Source organism: Diceros bicornis, chromosome 4, assembly GCF_020826845.1.
Source record: "Diceros bicornis minor isolate mBicDic1 chromosome 4, mDicBic1.mat.cur, whole genome shotgun sequence".
In the NCBI taxonomy this organism is placed as follows: Eukaryota; Metazoa; Chordata; class Mammalia; order Perissodactyla; family Rhinocerotidae; genus Diceros; species Diceros bicornis.
This window is the reverse complement of record NC_080743.1, coordinates 51,513,733-51,537,329: the sequence shown is the minus strand read 5'-3', so window position 1 is coordinate 51,537,329 and position 23,597 is coordinate 51,513,733. Positions and strand designations below refer to the sequence as shown.

General features: G+C 51.1%; 1 protein-coding gene across 1 annotated transcript in view; it reads right to left on the bottom strand.

The window, feature by feature from the left end:
* Window positions 1-1,900: 1,900 nt before the first annotated feature.
* PHGDH (phosphoglycerate dehydrogenase) overlaps window positions 1,901-23,597 on the bottom strand; it is a 33,160-nt gene continuing 11,463 nt past the window's right edge. The window contains exons 3-12 of the mRNA XM_058538922.1: window positions 22,808-22,873; window positions 19,319-19,373; window positions 19,122-19,220; window positions 11,433-11,565; window positions 10,759-10,907; window positions 9,037-9,189; window positions 5,810-5,942; window positions 4,445-4,575; window positions 3,255-3,492; window positions 1,901-2,218 (exon numbers count right to left, since the gene is read on the bottom strand). Of these exons, the coding sequence (XP_058394905.1) occupies window positions 2,064-2,218; window positions 3,255-3,492; window positions 4,445-4,575; window positions 5,810-5,942; window positions 9,037-9,189; window positions 10,759-10,907; window positions 11,433-11,565; window positions 19,122-19,220; window positions 19,319-19,373; window positions 22,808-22,873 (1,312 nt within the window). The 3' untranslated portion in view covers window positions 1,901-2,063. The remainder of the gene's footprint in view (window positions 2,219-3,254; window positions 3,493-4,444; window positions 4,576-5,809; window positions 5,943-9,036; window positions 9,190-10,758; window positions 10,908-11,432; window positions 11,566-19,121; window positions 19,221-19,318; window positions 19,374-22,807; window positions 22,874-23,597) is intronic.

The following is a 23,597-nucleotide window of genomic DNA, read 5'->3' as shown; positions in this document are numbered from 1 at the left end:
ATTGGATTGGTGGTTACCAAAGGGGAACAGGGGAGGGAGGAGGGCAAAAGGGATAATTAGGCACATGTGTGTGGTGATGGATCGTAACTAGTATCTGGATGGTGAACATGATATAATCCATGCAGAAATAGAAGTATAATGATATACACCTGAAATTTATACAATGTTGTAAACCAATGTTACTGCAATAAACAAGAAAAATAAAATAAAATTAGGTGGTGCAGAGATGCCACAAACCACAGTTACATAAAGGAGTAAACAGCACCCTCTGTGTAGCACCAGCAGGATTTTAAAATTAATCTTGTCTTTTTAAATTTGGGAGCATTTATGTGGACAGCCACGGGACAGCCTGGTTCAATGAAATTGTCTCATGCCTTCTCACGCCACCCATGTCTAGGAAGATATTTTGGGATACTCAAGGAATTTGGGTTTCTAGAATTGTTCTGATCATCTTAGAGCACAGAATGCGGTTTGTCGAGGGACTTTTGAGGAAAGAGGCTGAGCGGCTGAAAATTGAGCTCAATTTTTAACCTCATCAATCTCAGCCTGTTTTTCTAGTGATCAGCAGGCTCAAGGGACTCCCTCACCAGATGCCACGTGATGCAGATCTCGTTCCAATGGGAAGGAAGGAGCTGGCTGACATCAGTGCACACCGTGTCCAGATCTGGCTGAACATTACAAGGTCAAGGAGAGGGCTCTTTGGTGCATGGTTCTTTGTAAGAGACTCAGTGAGACCTGCTCATCTACCAGCAAAGAAAGCCATGGGGATGAAGAAACCAGTGTTCACCAAGTGCCTAGCACACTTCCCATAAACACTGTTTAATCCATTTAATCCTCACTGTGGCTCTATGAGAGGCATCATTATCCCTCTCACTGATGAGGGAACAAAGGCTTAGGGGAATTAAACACTACTCAAGGTCAGAGCTGTTCACAGCCAGCCTTGCATGTCCAGGCCTATCCCCTCCCAGGTCTGCTATAGCAAGGCCACACCAAACACGTTCTGGGCGCCCTGCAGAGGCTAGCCTGGCGATAACTAGTGGAGTTCCTATTGACCTTTAGTTCAACCAGAGCACCAAGGAGGCCAAAGTGGTGGGTTCGCTGTCAGCACCCATCAGCTGCCCTGTGCCGGGCCTTCTTAGTCCGGGTAGGAGTCTCAAAAACAGATGCTATTGGGCACAAGGTAGGGAGAGGGCATCCCCTACTGATGGGGGAGAAAACTCTCAAATGGTGAAACCAAAAAAGGTGAGGGAGTGCCCTTTGGTTATAATTATCTTAAAAAAAAAATCAAGTAATAGACCGCCCAACCCGTACTGAGCTTGTTTTGTGAAGCCCCCAACTATCCTCACGCCCCACCTTTCCTCACACTTCCTTCCCCTTATGAAATCTCTCTAAACATCTCCTTGGAGACAACATCCTCAGCCCAAGACTTCTGCTCCTGGACTCAAGAGAATTCATATACACCTGTAGCATTTTCCTCACTGCTTCCAGTGACCTCTGCATGCTGTCCCTCCTACCAGATGGAGACTTCTATGGGAGCAGTCTGGGTTTTAATCGTCCTCTCAGGCAAATCACTGAGTCCAGTGCCTAGCACATAACACTGTGCATGTTTGTTGAATTACATTTATTAAGGTACACGTATATTTCCAGATGAATGGGATCTGAAATACCACAGGAATGTGAAATACCTTAAGCTTTGTTTCTATAAAAATGCCTCTGAATAACTTGAGAGAGACAGGAGAGGGATCCTCTTGAAAGCACAGAGACCCAGGCATGCAGTTCACCCCTCCGGATCAGCCTCCATACCCGCTACCCTTCTGCAGCCAAAACCAAGCCCCGTGGATGCCTGTGGACGCCCTCTGGTGGCTCTTCAGGGTGATGACAATGCAAAGACGCAGGGCAATTTGGGGTAGGCTCTTTATTAGGTGGTTATTGCTGTACTACAGGGGTCAGGAGGGGTCTGCAGCACAGTGTCAGCCCCAGGAAGGTGGATCTCCTCTCCCTGTTGATCACAGTGGGCAGGTTTCTTCAGAACAGCCCTCGAGATGGACTGGTGAGCCCCAAGGTTAGAACTGCAACTGGAAAGCCTCAGTGACGTGCTGCTTCCAGGCCTCCAGGCTGGGCAGCAGGGAGGAGATGCCCATGACATGCCAGGTCTCCCCATCGGACACCACCGAGGTCTGGTAGGACAGCAGCTGCACTCCTGCCTCTGCCAGGAGGCCTGGCAAGTAGAAGAAACCTCTGGTTGGCACAGGGCATGGGGGAAGGAGAAGCGAGAGGCTGGGAGTGGGGTCAGAAGTCTTGGACTACTGGGATCAAAGATGCAACGGCAGGTGACGGTCTCAGAATCAAAGAGCTGAAAGAGGGAAAAACAGGGCCCCTGCCCACCTTCCCTTGTTATTCCAGAGACTCTTTCAGAACACCCTGACCATCAGGCAAGGCAGGGAGGGAAGATCCAGCCACAAAGAGCTAGAGCACATATGTATGATGACAGATAAAAATTACACTATTGGTGGTGAGCACGATGGAGCCTATACAGAAACTGATAAATAATAATGTACATCTGAAATTACCCAATGCTATAAACCATTATGACCTCAATAAAATGACTGGGAAAAAAAAAACTCTCCAGTTTTATCCAGACCAACAGCAAGAGAGGAAAGCAGAGGCAAGTTCCTCTGGGCAGCTGGCAGGGATGGTGAAATTGGGCCCTCTGACGTCTGGACACTCTCTGCCAAAGTGCAAGTACTCCAAAACCTCCACTGGCCCGGGCACCAGGGGACTGAGGTAGGTCCAAGATGTCCACGACTGCTGGAGGTGATGCCCTGACAGGCTTTGTTGCCATCAGGCGGTCTACTGGCGCCTGCGGTCTACTGGGGCCTGTGGTCAGGAGAACTAAGCCTGCACTCTGGCTCTGAGCTGCCAGGTATGATATGGCTCCACAGGCAGATCTAAACCGTGTGCTTAACAGGGTGAGCAGCCCGGCTAATAACAGGGGGTCTGGGATCCTACCCCTGCCACACTGTTCTGCGACCTTCGATAAGGCACTTTCCCTCTGAATTCCCTCACCACCCTCCAAATGTTCCAGAAACTGGCAAGACAGACCCTCTGTATGCTGCAGATCCAAAGATGCCCTGAGGCATGGAGAAGGCCTGAAGGAGGTAAAGGTCCATGGAGCCCACTCCTAGGACAGAACCCTCCCCAACATGCCCACCCCTGCCTCAAGGGCACCAGCCAGCCCTACAGGCCTTCCTCACCAATTATGGTAGGCAGCATCCCAGGGTTGGAGGGCCTAGCTCGGAACATGAGCAGGGGCAGGCCCCTGCAGAGAGGCACTTCTGGTCTGAAGACAGCTCCGTTGAGGGCCTGCAGCACAGGTGTGGTGCCCTGGACCAAGCCCACAGCCTGGTAGGGGGCACCTGCCAGGGCCACGGTCAGGAGGCATTCCCCGCAGGCCTGCTCCCCTGGTGCAGCAGAGTTGTGGGAGATGGTTACCTGCAGAAAGAAGGCAAGGAGGCACAGTTACGCCCAGTCCCTCCCTCGGCCTAACGGCCAATTTGTAGGGCTTCAGCCTGGCCAACACGCTCTGTAATTCAGGGCTGGAGAAGAGGGAAAATGGGCTAAGCCTTGTGCCCCTGAGCATTAGATTCCTGGGACAGTCAATGACTCCCTAAAGGGAGGACAAGGAGAGATCTCTCAGGTACCGGTAAAGGCGGAGAGGGGTGGGAACTGAGGAGGAGGGCGGGAGGGAGGCAGGGCTGTGAGAAGGGCCCAGATTAGCAGGCCTTCCATGGAGGCTGACCCAGCCTGGCCCCTCCTGCTCCGATTCCCTGCTTCCTGCACAGCATCAGTGGCCTGAGTGGGATGTGGAAGTGGTGGGAGGAGAAGGGTGGGGATGTGGGAGCTCTACTGCCCACTGCTTCTGCCAGGTCTGTGAGAGACACAGACTTTGATCTAAAAAGGGAACCAGAGGGGAAGACACCAAAGGGGAGCCATGAGGGGCAGCAGAGGCTAAAAGGATGTGTTGCTTGCTCCCGCAGTCTGCAAGCTAATCAGGAAACCGGGCGCTATGGTAAAAGGAGCGCTGGACGGAGAGTCACAGCCTGAGAGCGCTGAGCTATCGCCCAGCTTCCGGCCAGCCGCAGCCTGGCTCCTCAGTTTCCTGGGCTGTGAGATGGGGGTGCTGCTACCGCCTCCCATTCACAGAGCACTTATACACAAAGCACTTCCATGAGTATCAGTTCACTCATGGCGATGCTCGGAGGCAGGCGCTATCTCCACTTGCAGGTGAAGAAACTGCAGCTACCTCTCACCGGGAGACAGCATCCATGGCAGGACCCAGGGCTCCCACGCCATGAGCAGGGCGCTGAGCTGCAGCGGGAGACAACGCAGGGGGAGGATGGCGCTGGGGATGGGGGCCGGGAGGGGAGGCAGGCGGGGTACGCACATTGAGGCCAGCCTCTTTCATCAGCAGCCTGGCGTTCACCAAGTTGACATCCACCTGATTGGAAGCTTCTTTCAGGAGGCCGATGATGACTGCGGGGCTTAGGCAGCTCCCAGCGTCCTCCAGGGATGTTCCTGGGCACCGAGAGAAGAGACCGTAAGGGCGCCATGGAGCAGCGCAGGAGCTGGCAGGAGACCACTGGCACCCAGCTCTGGGCTACAGGCTCCTCACTGCCCTGGGGCCCAACCCCAGCCTGCCCAGGCAGTTCTGCTTCCTCTGGAGCATAGAGAGCCAGCCGAGGCACAATGGGGGTCCAGACCAGGACACCCAGGACACACTACACCAGGCTAGGAAACCTCTCTCCAGAACTCAGCCCCACTCCCCTGCCCCCGCACACCTGCCCCTGGCCTGGCCAGCCTGGCTGCCTGCCGTTCCCCAAGGGGACACTTGAAAAACGCCCTATTCCCACCCTACCTGGCACTCATGCCCTTGCTGGCCTCAGGAAATGGAAGCAAAAAGGGACAACGGAAGCAACTGCTGCCCACTCCCTGCCTTGTTTCCTCTGGGGCCTGGGCAGCCAGGCCAGCGGGGATCCCCTGGCTCTACCCTCAGTGGTACTGGTGATGCTCAGGGTCCACCCGTCCCCACCCCCAATCTCTCCCCCGGTGAGTAGATTTCCAACAGCCAATAGGGAGGACAAGTCTCTCAGTTTAAGGGACCGGAGCCTCCCTGGTCTCTCAACCACATCTATAACAGGCTGGACCCGCAGCAAAGATGGCAGAGCCTGCTTGGTGGCCAAGGGCATCAGAGGGCACTGCCCTCATTCCCACACCCCAGCTGAGCAAACGCCCCCAAGGACTGTCAGCTTGTCTGAGGGCTTAGCATGTCACAGAGCACACAATGTCCCCACCCCCTCATCCGGCACTCCCGCCCCAACTCTCACTTCACATGTGAAGAACCCACAGCTCAGGGAAGGCAAAGTCACACAGCAGGTAAGCGACAGGGTCAAAACTAGAATCAGAGATCTGTCACTTAATTCAGGACTCCCTCCACTTATCCCCTGCCTCTCACATGAAGCTCCGTCTCTTGTGGAGGTCTCTCTTGTACCCAAAACATGTACGTCTTAAAAACACTGCACAAACATGCTTTGTGAAAATTAAGTATATTTCCCAATGACTTTCTGTAGCCCTCTCCCTTTTGTCCCCACTTGGTAGCAAGTGAGCCATCCTCAGACAGAACATGTGACATGGAGGCACAAGACCAGGGTCACCTGAATCCCTGACTGTCTGTGACATGCAGCAGACACACCCAGAAGAGTGCAGAGTCCATGCCCCTCTTCCCCCTCCCTCTGCAGTGTCCCCGGCTCACCCTGTGTTACCACCTGGATGGTCCCTTTGGGGGACCCCGCCCAAGCTCGCAACAGCACCCCCAGAGCTTCTGCCAGACCAATCCAGGGCTTGATATGTGGAGAGAAGGCACTAGTCAGGGCCTGGGCGTTTACCTGCAGAGAAAGGGGGAGCAGAGCGGAGGTCAGGAAGAGGCGGGGCAGGGCATACCCACCTGACTCGGCTGCCGAAACTCAGCTCCACGTGGAGAGCAGAAGGCATGGGGCCATCCCTGCTTTGCGTGTCTGGGGGATGACAACCTCCATCAGCCACCAACAAGACAACAGCTTGTTCCTAGAGCTGAGGAGAGCTGCAGAGCCGGAAAATGGCGGAAAAGGCTAAGACCCCTCCAAATCGCAAGAAAGGAGGACAAAAGGCATTTCTCCCTTCCCTGAACTGTGCCAGCCCCACCCCTCCATGCTGGGGGAGGCTCTGGACAGCACAATAGGGAGGTGGGTCTTTGACGTAAGGCGAATGGGGAGTCACAGATCACTTGGACGTAGAGTGGTAGGTCTCTCTGGGATGGCATTCCTAATTTGTCGTCATTTTTATTTTCTACTTTGACAAAAAAGTAATGTGAATGTTTCATTGTCACTAAACACTTTGACCCAACATCACAATTTATAAAGCTGGATTCATATACTTTTGATGATCCTATCACACTTCAAACGTTGACCCCTGTGAAGTCCACCACAGGCGTGCCAGGAGGTTGAAGGAGGTGGAAGCCACATATCTTTCTAAAGTTGCAAGTCTAGGGTCCAGCTGGCTGGACCCCACCAGGGGCTTGATAACAAAGCCAGCTTCTCCTGGGTCAAAATTTCTATTCCATTTTGTGGTTCAAGATGCTCCAGCTCTGAGTTAAGTATTGGCTACTTTTATGAGGCAATTTGTAAAGGGAACCATCTAAGAAAGATTTCATTAGAAACCTAGGGTTTGTTGCAAATCAAACAAGCAGCTACAAGATTCAATGAAAAGAAAAGATGGTGCTTCCATTCCTGTTTTCATAAAGACATAACTGGCGGAGAATTCAAGAAGAGAGTCAGGATGTTGGAAACGAGCAAGGAGGCAGGGCTTCCCTCTAGAGCCTCTGTGTGGGCAGTGGCCTGGCCTGAGGGCTCCCTCCCTCTCCAAGGGGGTCAGAAAGGAAGAGCAGTTGGGAGTGGACAAGGGAAGGCCAGCTGCTGGGAGCAGAGCTGAAGTGCCACCAACAGCCGGCTGGGCGAGAGCCTGCGGCAGGTGGAGGAAAAGTGCGCAACCAAGAAGTCCTCGAAGGCAGGCACCAGGCCTTGTTTCTGTCCTCTGTGCGGGGCACAGCCCAACCCCGGGGAGGTACTCATTGCAGGTCTGCAGAACAAAAGGAGGGTCCTCAGTCTTCTCTAGAAGATGAGGGGGAGAGCTCCAAGAAAAGCCGGGTGCCTTTGGGCAACAACCTGACCCTAATGTGACTCTGTGTCAAAGGTTAGAACAGAATCGAACAGGGGAGGACGCAGAAAAGAATTAGGGAGAGAGATTTCCTAGGAGACAAAAATGTCTTTCTTTCCAAATGCCTACTCTACACCATCAGCTGTTTTGAGTGAAGACTTAAATTTGCCTGAGTTTATTTTGACGAAGAGATTTTACCTCTTAAGTAAGACAGGGACATTTTGCGGTTCCATTTGATGGAGCTGATGATAGGGAGTCCCCTTCGCGAAAACGCCTGAAATGCCACTGCTACCTAATGACAATGTGAATAACTCACAAGTGAGGGCAGAAACCTGCCTTGAGAAAGGGCTGAGAAGGGAAAAGCCAAGCCCGGATTGGCTGGCAACGGTCGCAGCCCAAACCTCAGCCTAGGTCCCAACCAGCGTTACTGGGGAGGAAGGAACCCGGCTCAGAAGCCTACGACACACAAGGAGTGAGAAGGCATGCCCTGTCCCGAGGAGCCAACAGACAGTCAAGAGAGGAGAGACGCGCACAGACACAGACAGAACAAGTGTCTTTGTTGACCTCCATCCTGTGGCCACCACCAGGCTCTCCAGGCCTGCTCGTCACACCCGTGCAGGGTCCTCCTACAGGGCAGTAGCTGGTCTCTTACTGTCTCAGGGTGTAGAGGGCAGGGTGGCCTGGAGAGCTGGGCTCTCAAACCAGGCTGGCAGGGCTGGACAAACCATCCTGTGTCTCTCCTTCCATTCTTTGTCCTCAGCAGTGAGCACCCTTGTGCTGAGGGTCAGCCAGGAAGGTCAGGGACCACCACCCAGCCCCGCGCCACTCTCATTCAATCAGCACCAGAGTATTGATTAAATGCTCTAGGTAGAGCCACGTGAGCTATGCAGGAAGCTTACATTCTGGCTTTTTGCCTTCAGAGAAATTAGAATTAAGTTAAGGAGAAAGATATAAACTCAGGAAACCTTAATAACAAGAGAGAATGTGGTTTGTTGCAAAAAGATTGAGATGGAGCTGGAAAGGCCAAGCAAGTCTTCATGAAAGGGTGGCGAGCCCCTTGCAGGAGACCTGTGCCCTCCTTATTCATCTCTGTGTCCCCCAAGGACTATGACAGTGTCTGGTGCCCACTGGAGCTCAAGGAACGTCTGAAGACTGGATGAATGAGACAGGACTTAAGTCTAAGTCAGGTTAGGCTTGGAGGAGAAACACGTCCCAGGAAGGGCCCAGTGTGAGCAAAGATAAGAGGTGGGGACAGTAAGCCCTGATTTGGGGAAAGCAATGGGGCCAGCTGGTGTGGAGGGTTCATCATGGGGGTAGGGGTGCAGGTTGTCAGGGCAGGGCAGACACGATGAAAGGAGTGCTCGGGGGGAGACTACGAGGTGAGCGCTCCCTAACAGGGTTTTCTCCACAGGCCATGCCCCTACCCCCAGCATCCAACCGTCACCCTGGCCACACTCCTTCATTCCCAAGGAACGTGGAGAACAAAGGAGCCTTTCTCCAGAGGCTGGGCCCTGGGAAGAGCCACAGCCTCTGCAGCAAGGCTACAATATAACAGGCTAAGCTCGCTCCCTGTGCCAGGCCTCGGCTATCAAGGCTAGAGACAGGGACGCTCCTGCCACCCCACCCAGAGGGCTGGCTCAAGTGGAGACCTTTATCTTCTGCTTCCAGGGCAGAATCTGGTCACCACACCACTGCTAACCCCCGCTGTCACCATTCCCATCAACAAGACCCCCTCCTTCCGCTCTTCCCTCTGACCTCCGGGCCCCAGCCCCACGTGGTGACACTTACAACCCCCGCTACAGACTTTCCCTTCACCATGTCCACGAACTGGACAGCGATTTCCTCCCCGCAGCGGCTCTGGGCCTCCTTGGTGCTGGCGCCCAGGTGGGGGCAGCTGATGACGTTCTCGTGGTCCACCAAGGCTCGGTCCCGCGGTGGCTCCTGCCCAGAAAGAGATACCTCTCGGTTGGCCGCTATGGACTGCCCCAGGGTATGAGGAAGTGGAGGGGAGAAAGGCAGGAGTGATGCTGCCTTCTGCTTCTGCTTGGTCAAGGTGGTCACTGGATTCCATAACGGCTTCCTCATGAATGTTCCGCCACAGCAGAGTGGACAGAGCTGTGGGCCGGATTCAAATCTCAGCTCCACCACTTACTACCTAAGCGCCTTTGGGCAAATGTCCATCTCTCTGAGCCTCAGTTTCAGTATCCATAAAATGGGTTCATACTACCTACCTCATAACATTTTGTGGAGATGATACACTCGTAACACAGGAGGTTCTCGACCAGTGGCAGCTATTGTTGCTGTTACAGGTTTTTCCCCGAAACTCCCTGCTCTGCATCCGTGCCGCACTTCCTCTTAGGTCTTAGCACAGCGTCATGCTCTTCACAGGCACTCCATATGGTGGCTCTCACCAAGGAAGGTGGCCCAGCTCGACACCTCTACCCTCCTCCAGGTTCCCTTCCACCCCTTCTGCTCACTGGGCACACTGTATTGCCCTTGGAAATGTTATTTAGGCCTCTTCTCTTCTGATCATGTCCCCAGGGCTCTGTTGGCTCCCACTGGATTTGGGCAGCGTAGGCCTGTGGGTGCCAGCCACATAGCAGTAGGTGCCACGAGGAGGCTGGAGAGCGAGGGAGGTGCTGTTAGGGAGACAGAGATACAGGAAGGGCCAGGCATGCCTGCCTTCCAGGAGCTTACGCCTAGTTGGGAAAGAAGACCAGGAGTACAAACCCTGGGCAGGGAATGGCACTACTGCCCTGGGAAGGGACTAGACAGTGAGTGCTACGGACTTGCCAAGGACACTCAGCTCATAACTAGCAAACCTCCACTGCCCAATACAGAGTCCATGCTCTTTCGCCTGGATCTCTGATGCTGGGGCCAGGATTTTTAAGAGAGGCTGATGGGATTCAAGTGCAAATGCACTCTTCATCTTTCCATCTGGTGTGAGAGCAAGGGGGTGGGGGGAGTGGGTGAGCAGAGCTTGAGTTCCCTCCTCCTGCAGAGACACCTAGGGAGAGCGGCCCAACCTGGGGACCCAGGAAATGCTTCTAACCATTATCCTCGGGCTTCCTTCCCTCCCCGGGAAGAGAGGAAAGGAAAGCCTATGGACACTGGGTGGAATGTCTTCTTGGCAATGGGAATCATTTCATCAGAGAACTGTATGAATACATTAAACCTCTCTCTCCTGCCCCAAATCCTTGACCTCAGAACTAATTTGCTACTCTGCCTTCCCTGAAGTTATCAACATGGCAGCAGTCGAAGAGCCTGAGATCAGGAACTGGGTCCTAGCCAAAATCTGAGTTCTGCAGAAGACAACACAGCTGCCTCTGTACCAAGCTCTGCAAGGGCTTCTTCAATCAAAAGTGTTGTTTTCGGCAACACAATTTCTCCCATTTACCACAGACACTAGTAAGCCGAAGACCTTTGTCCTTGCTGGGCTTTCCCTACCCTGAGCCCCTCTACCCCTTACCTCTGCCCTCCTCCCCCATCCGCCAGCTGCCAGGCACTTACTTCTGTGAACACGTCCAGTGCGGCTCCCGCGCACCGACCCGACTGCAGGGCCCGGAGCAGGGCGCCTTCGTCCACAATCCCTCCCCGGGCACAGTTCACCACGCGCACCCCCTTCTTGCACTGGGCGAAAGTGCTGTCATTCAGCAAGCCTGGAAGGGAGGGAAGAGCTTTCCTGAGGCGACGGTGCCTGGGATCCCGCACCCTCAGAATGGGCTCCAGAGGCCCCCCCCTTCCCCTGCACCAGCTCTTTCCACACAGGCCTCCTTCCTGCGGGACAACGGCCTCTCTGGTCTCACCTCTCCCTTCTCAGATGCTCTGGGGCAGGAATCCTTGTTCTGGATTTGGACCAGATTCAGTTTAAAAACATCCTAGAAGACCCTGAGATTTTAGTGCTTCGTGTAGGTCCCGTAAAGGTCTGCGGTGGCCCAGAAAGTATCCACAGGGTCACTGGTCGAACATGTTGACCCAGCTCACCCAGACACCCCGTGCGTTTCCAGCTAGCTCACTCCTCCTGTCTGATGCAGGGCCACCTAACACAGCATCACAATGCCCCATGCTTACAGGACCTGGGTGGGGCCCTCCCCACAGCTAGTCACCAGCGTCTGCAGAAAGCTCAGACTGAGGGCCCACTCTTATCCTGTCTATGGCCAGTCACAAGGTAGGGACACACCTACCTGTGGTGGAGGGCAGGAGAGGTGTGTGCACAGTGATGAAATCGCAGAGAGGCCAGATCTCCTCCAGGGGCAGCTGCTGAACTCCGAAGGAGGCCGAGGCCTCTGGGGAAATGATGGGGTCGTATCCTATAGTCTGGTCAGAAGCAAAAGAGAGGGGGAGTAAGTGTCATTATTAATTATTAGTATTGGGAGCCAGCCCTGATGGCCTAGCAGTTCAAGTTCTGGGCGCTCCGCTTCGGCAGCCCAGGTTTGGTTCTCAGGCATGGAACCACACCACTCATCTGTCGGTAGCCATGCTGTGGCGGCGGCTCACACAGAAGAACCAGAAGAACTTAGAACTATACACAACTCTGCACCAGAGCTTTGGAGGGGGGGGGATGAAGAAAAAAAAGGAGAAAGATCAGCAACAGATGTTAGCTTAGGGTGAATTTTCCCCAGAAAAAAAAATTAAAAAAAAAAAATTATTAGTATTGGTATTATTAATAATGGCAACTATTTATTGAGCATTTACCATATACCAAGCACTATTGCCATGCCTTTCTAAATACCAGGTTACTTCTCACCACAATACAACAGGGTTGGTACTCTTCTTCTTTCTACTTCAGAGCGGAAGGAAGTATGGCTTCCGCACGAGGAGGGGGAAGAGCCAGAGGTCAAAGGGAGGTTTGTCTGCCTCCAAGCTCTTAACCACATAGAGATGCATGAGCAGCTTAGAAAGCCGGGAGCCCACGTGAGGGAGGATGATCATGTGGGGAGCAGTGACACGGTCGTGGGATACAATCAGAAAAGGAAGGAGAGAGTCTGGATACAGCTGGAGGACCCACAGGGCCAGACAACAGGCAGGTGCACTGACCACTTCGACGGGGTGAGGAAGAAGTGAGGGTGGTGCAGAGCAGGGTAGGAGTGAGACTAAGCCTGGCCACCGGGGAAGGGGGTGAAACACCAGTGCTGACACGCCAGTGGGAAATTGTGGTCCCCTCTCCTGAGGTTTCTTTTAATAAGGCTTAGAATGCATCCAGTCCTGGAAGGCATAACTTGGTGACTAAACACGCGGAGGTATAAATGGTAATGGCAGATCCTTTCCACAAGGCAGGTTTGACTGGGGTGGGGACTGAGGACACCAAGAGTAGCAAAGTGAGACATGAAGACACCGTAGATGGGGAAGGACCCAGGAGGAACCTTGGTCTGGGCCGGCCAGCGGGGACACGGCCCCCAAAGCAGAGAGACCTCCGTGAGGCTGCTGAGAAGGAAGGAAAGTTGACTCCTGGGGGGCAGGAGAAGGCAGGAAGCAGCAGGGTATAAACTTCATTGACCTCATGAAACTGGCCAAAGGTCATCAGACGACGGGAGGAGGAAAGTTGAAGAAGACAAAGCTCAGAAGAAGGAAGGAAGAAAGGACATGTGGTCACCGCTAATCGTGGCGAACATTTATTCAGCACTTACTGCATGTCAGGTGCTTTCATTTACCTCATACCTGATGGCTTAGGGACTATTATTTCCCCATTTACAGATGAGGAAACTAAGGCAGAGAGGTTAAATGATTTAGCCAAGGTCACACAGCTAGCAACTGGCAGAGCTGGGACACAAACCAGTGTTCTGATTCCAGAGCCTGCACCCCTAGTATCTACTCTCTCTAATCAGGGGTGGAGTGAGATGAAAATATCTCCCTTCCTACATCAGAAAGAGTCTTGGGTGCCAGTCACGCCTCTCTCAGCAAGGGCAATGCTTTCAATGTTACCGAGCCAGCACGAGCAGCTGGGAAGAGTCTGCAACCAGGTATGAAGTATTTGTCTCTTGCAACAGCAAAGACTTAACCACTTTCTGCCTGGTCTATCCAGGAGGACTTCCCAGGGCTCTCTCCACAAGCTCGGCCCATGTCAGCAACACCAATTGGGGGAGGAGATATAGGAGCCATGAGACTCTTAAAGCATCAATGTCCTCAAGAAGGGATGGCAGCCAACTGAGCCGGACGGGCCTGCAGGACCCAAGGTGTGGACACTGAACCAGGAGACTGGACCCGAGTCCTGCCTCAATCACTGTCAACGTCAACTGTGTATCAAGGTGCAAGTCAGTGCCCTGTGCACCTGGGTCCTCAACCCTAAATAAAGGAGCTCGGTGGATGATTTCAAAGTCATCCCCTGCTGCAACATTTGATAATTCAATATTCCTTGAAATGAAAGTTCCCTTAACCCTGAGAGGAGAATGTTCAGAGTTGGCCCAGGATTAAACAAAACAAACAGACAGAACATAAAGCATAATACTGCAACAGTGGTTATCTCTGGGTAGAGGAATTAATTTCTTTTCTCCTTTATGCTTTCCTATGCTTTTTAACTTTTCCCCACTGATTATGAATTTCTTTTGAAATTAGGAAAATATAAAAGTTATTTCAGAAAATAATGGCAAAGAGGATTTCTCTATCAAATTCAGCCCTTCCAGGGAAGAAAATGAAAATGGTTATGAATGAGGTATAGCTTTTCCATCACATTTTTCATCATCAGCCTTGTGGAACAAGGAAAGACAAGTGGGCTCCACCCCAAACATCAGTGGAGGTTTTGGGGAAAGAGGCTGCCTCCCCCATGCCCTACAGGATTATGAGCGACCACCACAGGCCCACATGGACATTCCCCTCAGATACAACCTACTGGTCTCTCGGGAGGAGAATGAAATGTCTAGGGGAGGAGAGAGAATCCTTGCCCTCGTTCTCACAAGTCGTCTTTTGTCCGCTGGCTCTGAGGCTGGCTAGAACAATGGTCCCGTTCATCTCTAATCCAGATGTACTTTTTTCGTGTGGAGTGGGGAGAGGACAGGAACACCAAGGGAGGTCACAAAGCCGAGCCTGATCGAGTGAGTTTGCACAACTCTATCGCCTCTGGACTCTCAGGAGCCAAGAAACAGCATGGAGCTGCCGGGAAGAAGGGTCCCACGGGTGGGGCCTGGCCCAGCGCCCCTGCTGCAGATGCCTGGGCCAAAGGGGAGCAGATGAGGAGAGGGGGAGACAAGTGTCTTCCACAGTGGTCAACAGGTCCTGACTCAGCTTCTTCCAGAGACAGTATCTCATTCATCTGTAGACAACTCAGGGAAAAAACTGGGCTGAGAAAACCCCTTTTCTCATTTTTCACTCGGGATACTACCCAGGGCAGACAGAAGCTGAACTCAGAGAGGGGTTGGTGTTCTTATACCGGGAGACCTTGTTGGGGGAAGTAGAAAGGGTGACACAGGCCCAGGGGACACATCCCTGAGTAGGGTCCTGACATGTCCTGGAAAGGGTCAGATGTCTTAATGCACAGAAGTTGGAGCAATTCCGGGTCCACACCATCCAAAGACTATTCCTAGAGAGAAGCCTTAGGGAGACACACAAAGGGATTCCCACCCCAATCCCAGCCCCAAAAGAGACTCCTGATGCAGGGGCACCAGAGGGACCCTAGCTTTTCAAGTGGTATTCCAGGGCGACCTCCGCTGGTGTCACAGAAGGCAGCCTTGAGATGCTGACTGTCTTGCTCCAGGGCCCTGTTGGCTTAGTAATGGAGGGAGGAGCACAAGTAGATGAGAGTAGTAGATGGAGGAGCACAAGGAGGTCTTCAGGGTAAAGGGGCTCCAACAAAGGAGCCTAATGGTCACACCCTCTCTCTACCTCAAAGCCAAATTCTTTAGCTTAGCACTGGAATTCTCTCCTCCCCACACAAGGAAATCTGACATGAAACTCAAAATAAAAACTGATCAAAGCTGCAGAGGTGAAGGCCCAGAGCCCCACCCGCTGTCTCCCTGGGCCCCCTCCCCATGTCCCTAAGGCACCTTTCTAGAACTTGAGGTTCTGGGAAGAACTTGGAAAGCACTGCTCTCGGGCAGTAGGAATTCCAGGTACCTGGCTGAGATAGGCGCTGCCTGTCCTGGAGAGCTTTTGTCCCAAGAAAGGCACAGTGACACAGCACAGGGACTATGGAACTAACGCAAGTCAGGAACGACGACAGCGGCTGTGGTGCAGGGCAAAGGGCACCAGACTGGAAGCCAGAAGACCCAGAGTCTGAACTGGACTCCACCACCTATGAGTCCTATTATCTTGAGCTTAATTTCCTATCTGTAAAACTGGGACAATAATATTGACCTTACAGGGTCATTGTGAGCACAATATTTGGCACCGCAGACCTCAGCTGGACCTGAAAGAATCTGTGACAACTGGTATTTTGGGTTCAATGTCCATCCCTGTGGGCTAACGTCAGATTCACCACAACGCTGCCCACAAAGAAACTGTTAAGAGATGCTGGTCTGCTCCTCACAGAAAACCCTGATAAGAAAGTGCAAGACTCAGCTAGCCATACTTCTTTAATGCTACCAGAGTCACATTACCTTTTTTATCAGCCATGCCACTGCTAACCAAACCGCGGTTTTGTCAACCAAAGGTCTCCTCCCTTAGAAAGCTTTTTATAAACACCTCTACGTCCAACACTTGTCTAGTTGCTTTGGGGACCCATGTGTAGGGTGCTGACTGGTGTTCTAACTAAATTTCCTGTGAGGGTGCCCAACCATTCTAGCTTTCCTATGTCTTTTAGGACCTGATTCTGTACTCTTAGGTATTAACCAGTTCTCCCTGCTTCCTGTCATCCACAAATGACACATCATTCAGGCTGTTGATGAGAATGGTGGACAAGAAGAGCCCTGCACCACCCGGGACATCTCCCTCCAGACTGAGACGGAGCCGTCCTTCAGCCAGTGACTAAACCCCTAGCACCAAGCTCACGGTCTCCATCTTAACCCCAAGGGTATCATGAAAGACTTCACCAATGTCTTGCTAAAAGTCTTCATTTGCCGACAAGCTAAATGTCCATCATTGAGAGAATGGCCAAATAAAAAGCAATTTATCCATACAACAGAATTCCACGCAGTTCAAAAAGAGTAAATGTATTTATTCCAAGACACACGTTTTCATCTTAACAACATGTACAATATTCTATTTTCTATAGGCATAGAACCCCCCTATAGGCAAAGAACTATATGTGTTCCATGTAAATGCACAGAAAAAAGTCTGAGATGACACACACCAAACTCATGATACCTCTGAGGAGACTAGGATTGGGATGGTAATCAAGGAGACCCTTATCTACATTTCAATTGTTATGAGAATGCATTCACTTACTACATGATTAAAATATAATTTTAAATAGTCCAGGTATATGACATCTAGGGATTTTCATAATCTACTAGTTTAATATCAGTTTCCAAAGCGAAAACAAGACCAGTTTAAGACAACTTATCGGGGCCGGCCCCACGGCGCAGTGGTTAAGTGTGTGCGCTCCACTGCTGGTGGCCCGGGTTCGGATCCTGGACACACACCAACACACTGCTTGTCAGGCCATGCTGTGGCAGCGTCCCATATAAAGTAAAGAAAGATGGGCATGGATGTTAGACCAGGGCCAGTCTTCCTCATCAAAAAGAGGAGGATTGGCATGGATGTTAGCTCAGAGCTGATCTTCCTCACAAAAAAACAAACAAACAAACAAAAAATCAACAAAAAAAAAAGACAACTTATGGTTTAGTAAACACTGATCATTGTTTCCTGTCTGGATGATGATAAACTGTCCCTTTCACAATTAGTTCAAGAATCTTCCTTCCTTGCCCTTTAGAAAATCTTGCTTTCCACAACTGCTTGAACATCGACTGAGGTTTGGATGATACAGGCCAGTAATCTCTCTGCCCTGAGACAAAATTCATCTGGACCCAGAAATGTGTCAGGGAGCTTGGTCAAAGTGAGCAGCTGAGCATGAAGAGAAGCCACTTGGGCCAATCCAGAATGACCAGAGCCAGCCAACCCTTGGGCTGATGGAGGGAAGAGGAGGGACATTCCACGGCATGTTTCAGGGGTTTACAAAGAGCATGTCCTGGAAGCAAGACAGCCCAGAGCGACCCTCCAGAGACATCTGGACAGAAGATCCCCCAAGCAAAGCAGCTACATGCTGTAACATAAAAGCACCCGCACCCTCAAAGCCATGCTAGGAATAAAACATCTGGGCACATCGTGCGAGGTACGCCCAGAGACACAGATTAATGATCAAGAGCAGGCCCTAGACATCTCTTTGAATCAAACACACATCTGAGAGGTGTCAGTCACTTCCAGTGCTGACGCTCAAGGTCCTGCATCTCTCTGTGCCTCTCGGAAGCAGACCCGGCAGGGGAGTAGCTGAGTGGTTCCAGATGAACAGAGAAGCTTTCCAATCGCTTCAATCATTCAGGAAATGAGGTGGGGCTTTTTGTCCGGGTTAAGTCATTGCCAAAGTCTCAAGTCCTTGACAATGAATGTTCCTGAGCTAGAACAGTCTGATGTGCTGTGGTGCCATGGGGTGGGGACTGAACAGAATGGAATAGCCGCTGGGCCTGGCAACCTATCCCAAAGCCGCTGTATCGTCAATGAAACGCTCACCTGTTTGGCTACGTGCACTGTGAGTTTTACTTAACCCCGACCTTCTTTTACATGATCAGAATTCTCCATGAGCTAAACCTTTACCTTGATCTCTCACAAAAGAGGAGGAGAAAGTGCTCTTTGTGGCTTATGGCCCCTCGCCACCCCTGCACAGAAGGGCACGGCTTTGGTTGGTTTTCATGATCAATGGATCCTGCTAGGCCACACCCACCTCTCTCAGAGATCTAGAAAAATGTACCTGCCCTTCCCAGTGCTGAGGCTTAGGATGTCTGGCTGACTTAAATATGGTGGGAGGGGAGGAAGGTGGGAGATGTTTAATGTGGTATAAGGGGATGCCCACCTGAGTTCTTGTCTACCATCCATTTGCTGTGAGCCCTTAGCAAAAATTTACAAAGTCCAGAGGTCAAAATAAAATTAAAGGTTAATCTTAATTGATAAGGTCCCTTCTAGCTCTGTGAATGTGGGAGGGACAGACTGAAAGGGAGGCAGCAAGAGAGAAAGGGAAAATTCCATAGCACTCTATGTAAAATTTTCGTGGACCTGAAATGATCTGATTTTCAAAACTATTTTCCTTAATGTTTAACTAAAGCCTTCCTGGCTGCAGTTTGAACCCACAATCTCTCCCTCAACAGCCATGGTAAACATGCACTGCCAACTGCCTTGACTCTCTGGTCCGCAGGTCCCCTCTCTTGGCTGAGTGGGGTAGCACTGCTATTGATGACAACCTTCCCTCAAACAGAAGCCTACTGAGCTCCCAGAATAGGACAAGGCAGAGCCCTGGGGGGAGGCAGGAATATTTCTGAGAAATGTGTGAGATCTTCCTGCCACCATGAGCTCTACGTGTATAGACAGGCACCTTTCAATCTCTTCTGGACTGTGGAGGGGAGCTAGAAGATGGATGGACAATTGCTCTGTCATAAGGCTATAAATTTGCTCCTGTTTTCTGAATTATCACGGGAGACAGATAAGGAACAAAGCAAGGAGACCCTCATAGCAGAGGAGGAAAGGACGGGTAGGAGGATACAAGACCCCTCTCTGCTCCACTGGGACTCAGAACTGAAGGACCTAAACCAAGTATTCCCAGATTTCGAGTTCAAGTGTCCAGATCAGCAGGCCAGCATTCCCTCCCTCCCTGGCTTTACCACTTATTTAGTCAGGGGCTCTAAGGGAGGGGCAGACCCTCCTAGGACAAAGCCTTTAGCTTCTCTCAAGCAAAGCTGCCTCTTCCAAAATTGTTATAGGAAGCCCCATGTCAAAGGGGTCTAGTGACCTCTTACCTTCATCCCAAAGGACTGCATCCGGGTGGCCACCTCTCTCCCAATCCTGCCCAGGCCAAGAATTCCCAGAATCTTTCCATTTAGCTCTGTTCCCATGAACTGCAACCAAACAGGAAAAAAGCACAGAAGCTGAAGTCAGCACCCAGAGTGGACCCTGGTACCAGGCCCAGGGGGGTGAGCCAAGGCTGGCTGCTCACCTTCTTCCTGTCCCATTTGCCATCCTTCATCGAAGCCGTCGCCTGGGGAATCTGCCTGCAAGGACAGACACAGGTTTAGCGGGCCCTGCCAGCCCAGGAAGGAAGCGCAACATGAGGTCTGCACAGCCAAAGCCTAGGACGGTTATTCCCCCACGGAACCAAGCTCAGTCTGGGTCTGGGGGCTCAGGTTCAGCAACAGCAAGGAGGGTCAGAGGAGTGTCACAGAGGGAAACCCTTAGCAAGACCTGACTTGGGAACCTTGGGATTTCTGTCTCCAGGTAGGAGTCTGGGAGGAGGTTCTGATTCTACCTCAGCCATCCAAGTGCCTCACGGTGAGTAAAAAGTAAAGGCCAATCCTCCAGAGTTTGTAGGGATAACAAAATGGGGTATTGAGGGACTTGGATGACATCAAGTGCTCCAGGAATTCAAGGAGTTTCATTTTCCTATTCCATCCAGGGCTACAACCTTCTACTGTATCAGGGGACAATTGATTACTTATTCTTCCTTGAGAGTTTCTTAAGCCCCAACCGACTCAGGCTAGACTGATTTGGGTGGGTTCCGCAATCCAGACACTTCTAACATCCACGGCACCTCAGGTCCCACCACCAAACACACGCGCGTGCGCGCACACACAAACACTCCACAGCCTATCTCCCCCTATTGGTTAACATGGAGGTCTGGGTGTGTTTGCTGGAGGAGGCAAAGGAAGTCAGGACAAACTTAGAGGTCTGAGGGCAAGATATGTCATGTGGAACATGGTCATCCAGACTTCTCTGGAGGTGAAAAAGGAAGAGACAAGAAACAATGTTTAGAATGTTTAAGGAGAACCTTGTCTATTTTACACACTCTATAGGAAATGTTTAGACCACATTAGCTCATTTTATGCTCATAACAACTGCACGGAGGAGGCACTAGAGGTTAAACACCTCGCCCAGCGTCACCCAACTAGAAGCAGCTAAATGGATTCAAAGCCAAGGAAGACATCCTCACCAGTTAGCCTCCTAAGTATTTAAATGCAGGCTTTCCTGCCAGCCACAAAATTCAGTGATGTGTGCATTCTGAGTGTGTGTGTGTAAAAAAAGAGATTCCAAGACACTGTTCCTATATTTCCACTTCACTGACTTCTTAGAAAAAACACTCTTTCATGTCCTCACATAACCAGGACACAGACTTCCATCTGAGGGTAGGGTGGAGGGTAGAATCTGTGCTCCTGTGATCAGAGCCCCATGAACTCCCGGGTATAAGTAACAAGCTTGCTGGGGAAGAAGCTCCAGCTCACTGCTCTGGGCCATCAGGCCTCAGCAGAGGGTCGTCATTTCAGGAATATCATAAGGACAATGACTTTCCTTGAGGAAGTGCTCCCTTCTCAGCAAAGCTACCGTGATAAATGTCTCCAATCTAGTGAGACAGAGCCCCCACCTGCCTCCTCTCAGTTCCCACATTCTCATCGCTGCCCACTTGACTCCATGGTGTTGTCTAAGGGACGTGCATGCTGAACCACAGAGCGCAAGAAATCCCCAAACACTCCGTCAGCTGCTATAACCAAAAGGACACTTTGGTGTCCTCACCAGGCCAGTCTGCAGAGAACCACGATGTGGGCAAGGGGGCTCCTGAGAATTAAATGGTAGCTGGACTGACTTATAAGGGGAAGAGAAGGTAAAGCAGGCAAAATGGTGGAATCTGTATCGTATTCTCCTCTCCTTCTTTCTGTGTCACTTCTTCTCCTGTACCTGAGGAACTCCTGCCATCTGTTCAATGTCCCCCACTGTGAGGCCCATGCTGCTTGCTCTCCACCCACATTGCCCAGTGCTCTCAACTTCACCATCTACAGGTCCCATTCATTCCCTTCTATCACTGCCCTGATGGGAAAGTAGTCGGATTAAACGAACACACAACAGGATATGAGAGACTGGGAATTCCTTCTTACTAGGGAGCTTATTTCTTAGTTTGGATGCATCTTTGACAAGCGAGGTCGTGGATGAGTAGTTGGGAATGGGGCACTTCCTTTAAATCATTCCACTTTGCCTATTCCTGTAAACTAAGTTGTTCCTGGAATAAGGGGAAAATTATTCCTGCCTCCCAAGCCTCTCCTTCTACCTCCAGAAAAAAAGTGAGAGAATTAATTAGATAGAAAGCTGCACTGAGATCCCTCTTTCACTCAAAAACAAAGACACACACAAAAAATACCACCAAATTTAATAGTGCAATTGAAACCGGGGCATCAGGCCTCAACATTTCTCCAGGGGAAACGCATCCAGCCCAGACGTTCTGGGAGACCCAGCCAGCCAGCTCAGGGACCCCTTCCAGACTGGGTCCCTCTGCTGTGCAAGTTATCCTGTTCCTCCCTTTCTCCAACCTCCTCTCTTCTTCACTTGTCAGTGAATATCAGAGAATAATACCTAAGATCTCAGGTAGAAATCTCGGGGAAGAGTTAGAACAAAGATGAACTCCTCCAAGTCCTCTCCCAGCAGGAGAGAGAACAAGTCTTGAGAGGGGAAAAGAGTAATTTCTGAGCCCCAGAAGACTTCAGGACTGAATGGAGAAATGAGGAGTCTCGCCTGGCTGGGTCCTCTGGTTTAAGGATCCAAGGATCTGCAAAAGGACCCGGACCAGCTTCCTGCCCTGTCCATTGCTCCTTGCCCTTCCCACTGACCACAGAAATGCTTGAATTGCCTGTTCGACAGCACTGCTCAATACAGTCCTTCTATCCAACACAATAAGACTCACACACATTATGTGCCATATCCATTGCTCCCTAGGCTGTCCCTGCTACTCAAGAGGCCACCACTTCTAGAATTTCTGCTGGAAGAGCAAGAGATTTGGCCATTTGAGTTTCCTTATGTTATGAATCCACAGGTAAACACAGGGATACCAGGGCAGCTTTTTTTCCCATTCTCTTACAAAACAGATCTGTAAGGAAAGTGACAGAGGTAAGATCTGGGGGCCACAGGAATCAGCGAGGGACATAGCCCAGCTGGGAAATCCAGAGAGCTTCTTGGATGAATTAACACTCGAGCTTAATCCTGCAGAATAAGACGAGTTACCTAGACAAAGACGATGGGGAAAGCTGCTCCAGGCAGCAGAAATGGCATTTGCAAGGCTTAGAGGTTAGAGAAGGCACAGCATATGTGGAAACCTACTTCAATACCTGGCACAGAGGATGGGTGTGGCGAGTGGAAAACGACTGAGGAGAAAAGCAAGATCATACACACAATTATCTTCTCAATGAGTCTGCTCTGAGGTAAGGAGCAGCAACCCTGTAACCGCCCTCTTCCCATTTGCAAGCACCAGAACCTGAGAAGCCACTTGACCTTGGTGTGCAGAACAGTGTCATGGATGTTCAGTGAGGACTGATGGTCTTGAAGGTTCTTAGTAGTCTGCACATCGCCAAGCTGAGTGTTTCTAAGTTTCTTGGGGTCACTTTGCTTGGGGAGTCATAATAACTGATATACCAGAGAGACTGGCTCTGCTGAGAAGTCAGGGACTTACCTGGCCAGACACATGATCATCCCACAGGTGAGCTCCGCAGCACTGAGGCTGTTCCCATTGGGAGTGCTGAAAACCAAAGAAAAGAGAGGACATCAGTGGGCCCAGACCTGGTATTCCCACTCCTGTCCCAATTGAAAGCCTCAAGCACATGCTGTGCTCTCTCCTGTTTCATGAGCTTACCGGCTCTTATACAAACCCCATGCCTCCATCCTAGGTTCTCCAATGTTCTCCTGCCCTAATCCCAGGGCTGGAAGGAAACCCCGTTGCCCTGGCTTTATGTTTTCATGTGGAGGGACCTCCATTAGAGAAACACAACCGGCCTCTCTATCCAAACTTACTTATCCCAAGGCAGAGGAGAAGTGCCTCACTTGATTAGGAGATGTATGTGGCTCAGCCCTTTTCTCTCTCATCTCAGGATCTACCTGCCTATAGAGATCACAGATCCCTGCTGCTCCCTGCCATCAATCTTACTAAGGCTGTGCCTATGACAAGTGAGCAAGTCTACCGAATGCAGAGGTCAGCCCACTGCCCACAGACCTTCATCAAATTGCCCAACCTGGCTTTTATTAGTAACAAAGCTAATAGTTTTATCTCCACCTGTCTGACTTCTCCTCCTATCTCTCAACAAATTCTGAACTGAGAAAGCTTCCTCACAGCTGAATACACAAGACAATGCTAACTCTGCTCATTTTACAGAAAAGAAAATAGAGATGGTAACCCACAAAATTATTTTTCTTAAAGGTTTGTTTTTGTTTTTGAAAGAATTTATTAACACACATTTCATTCTCCT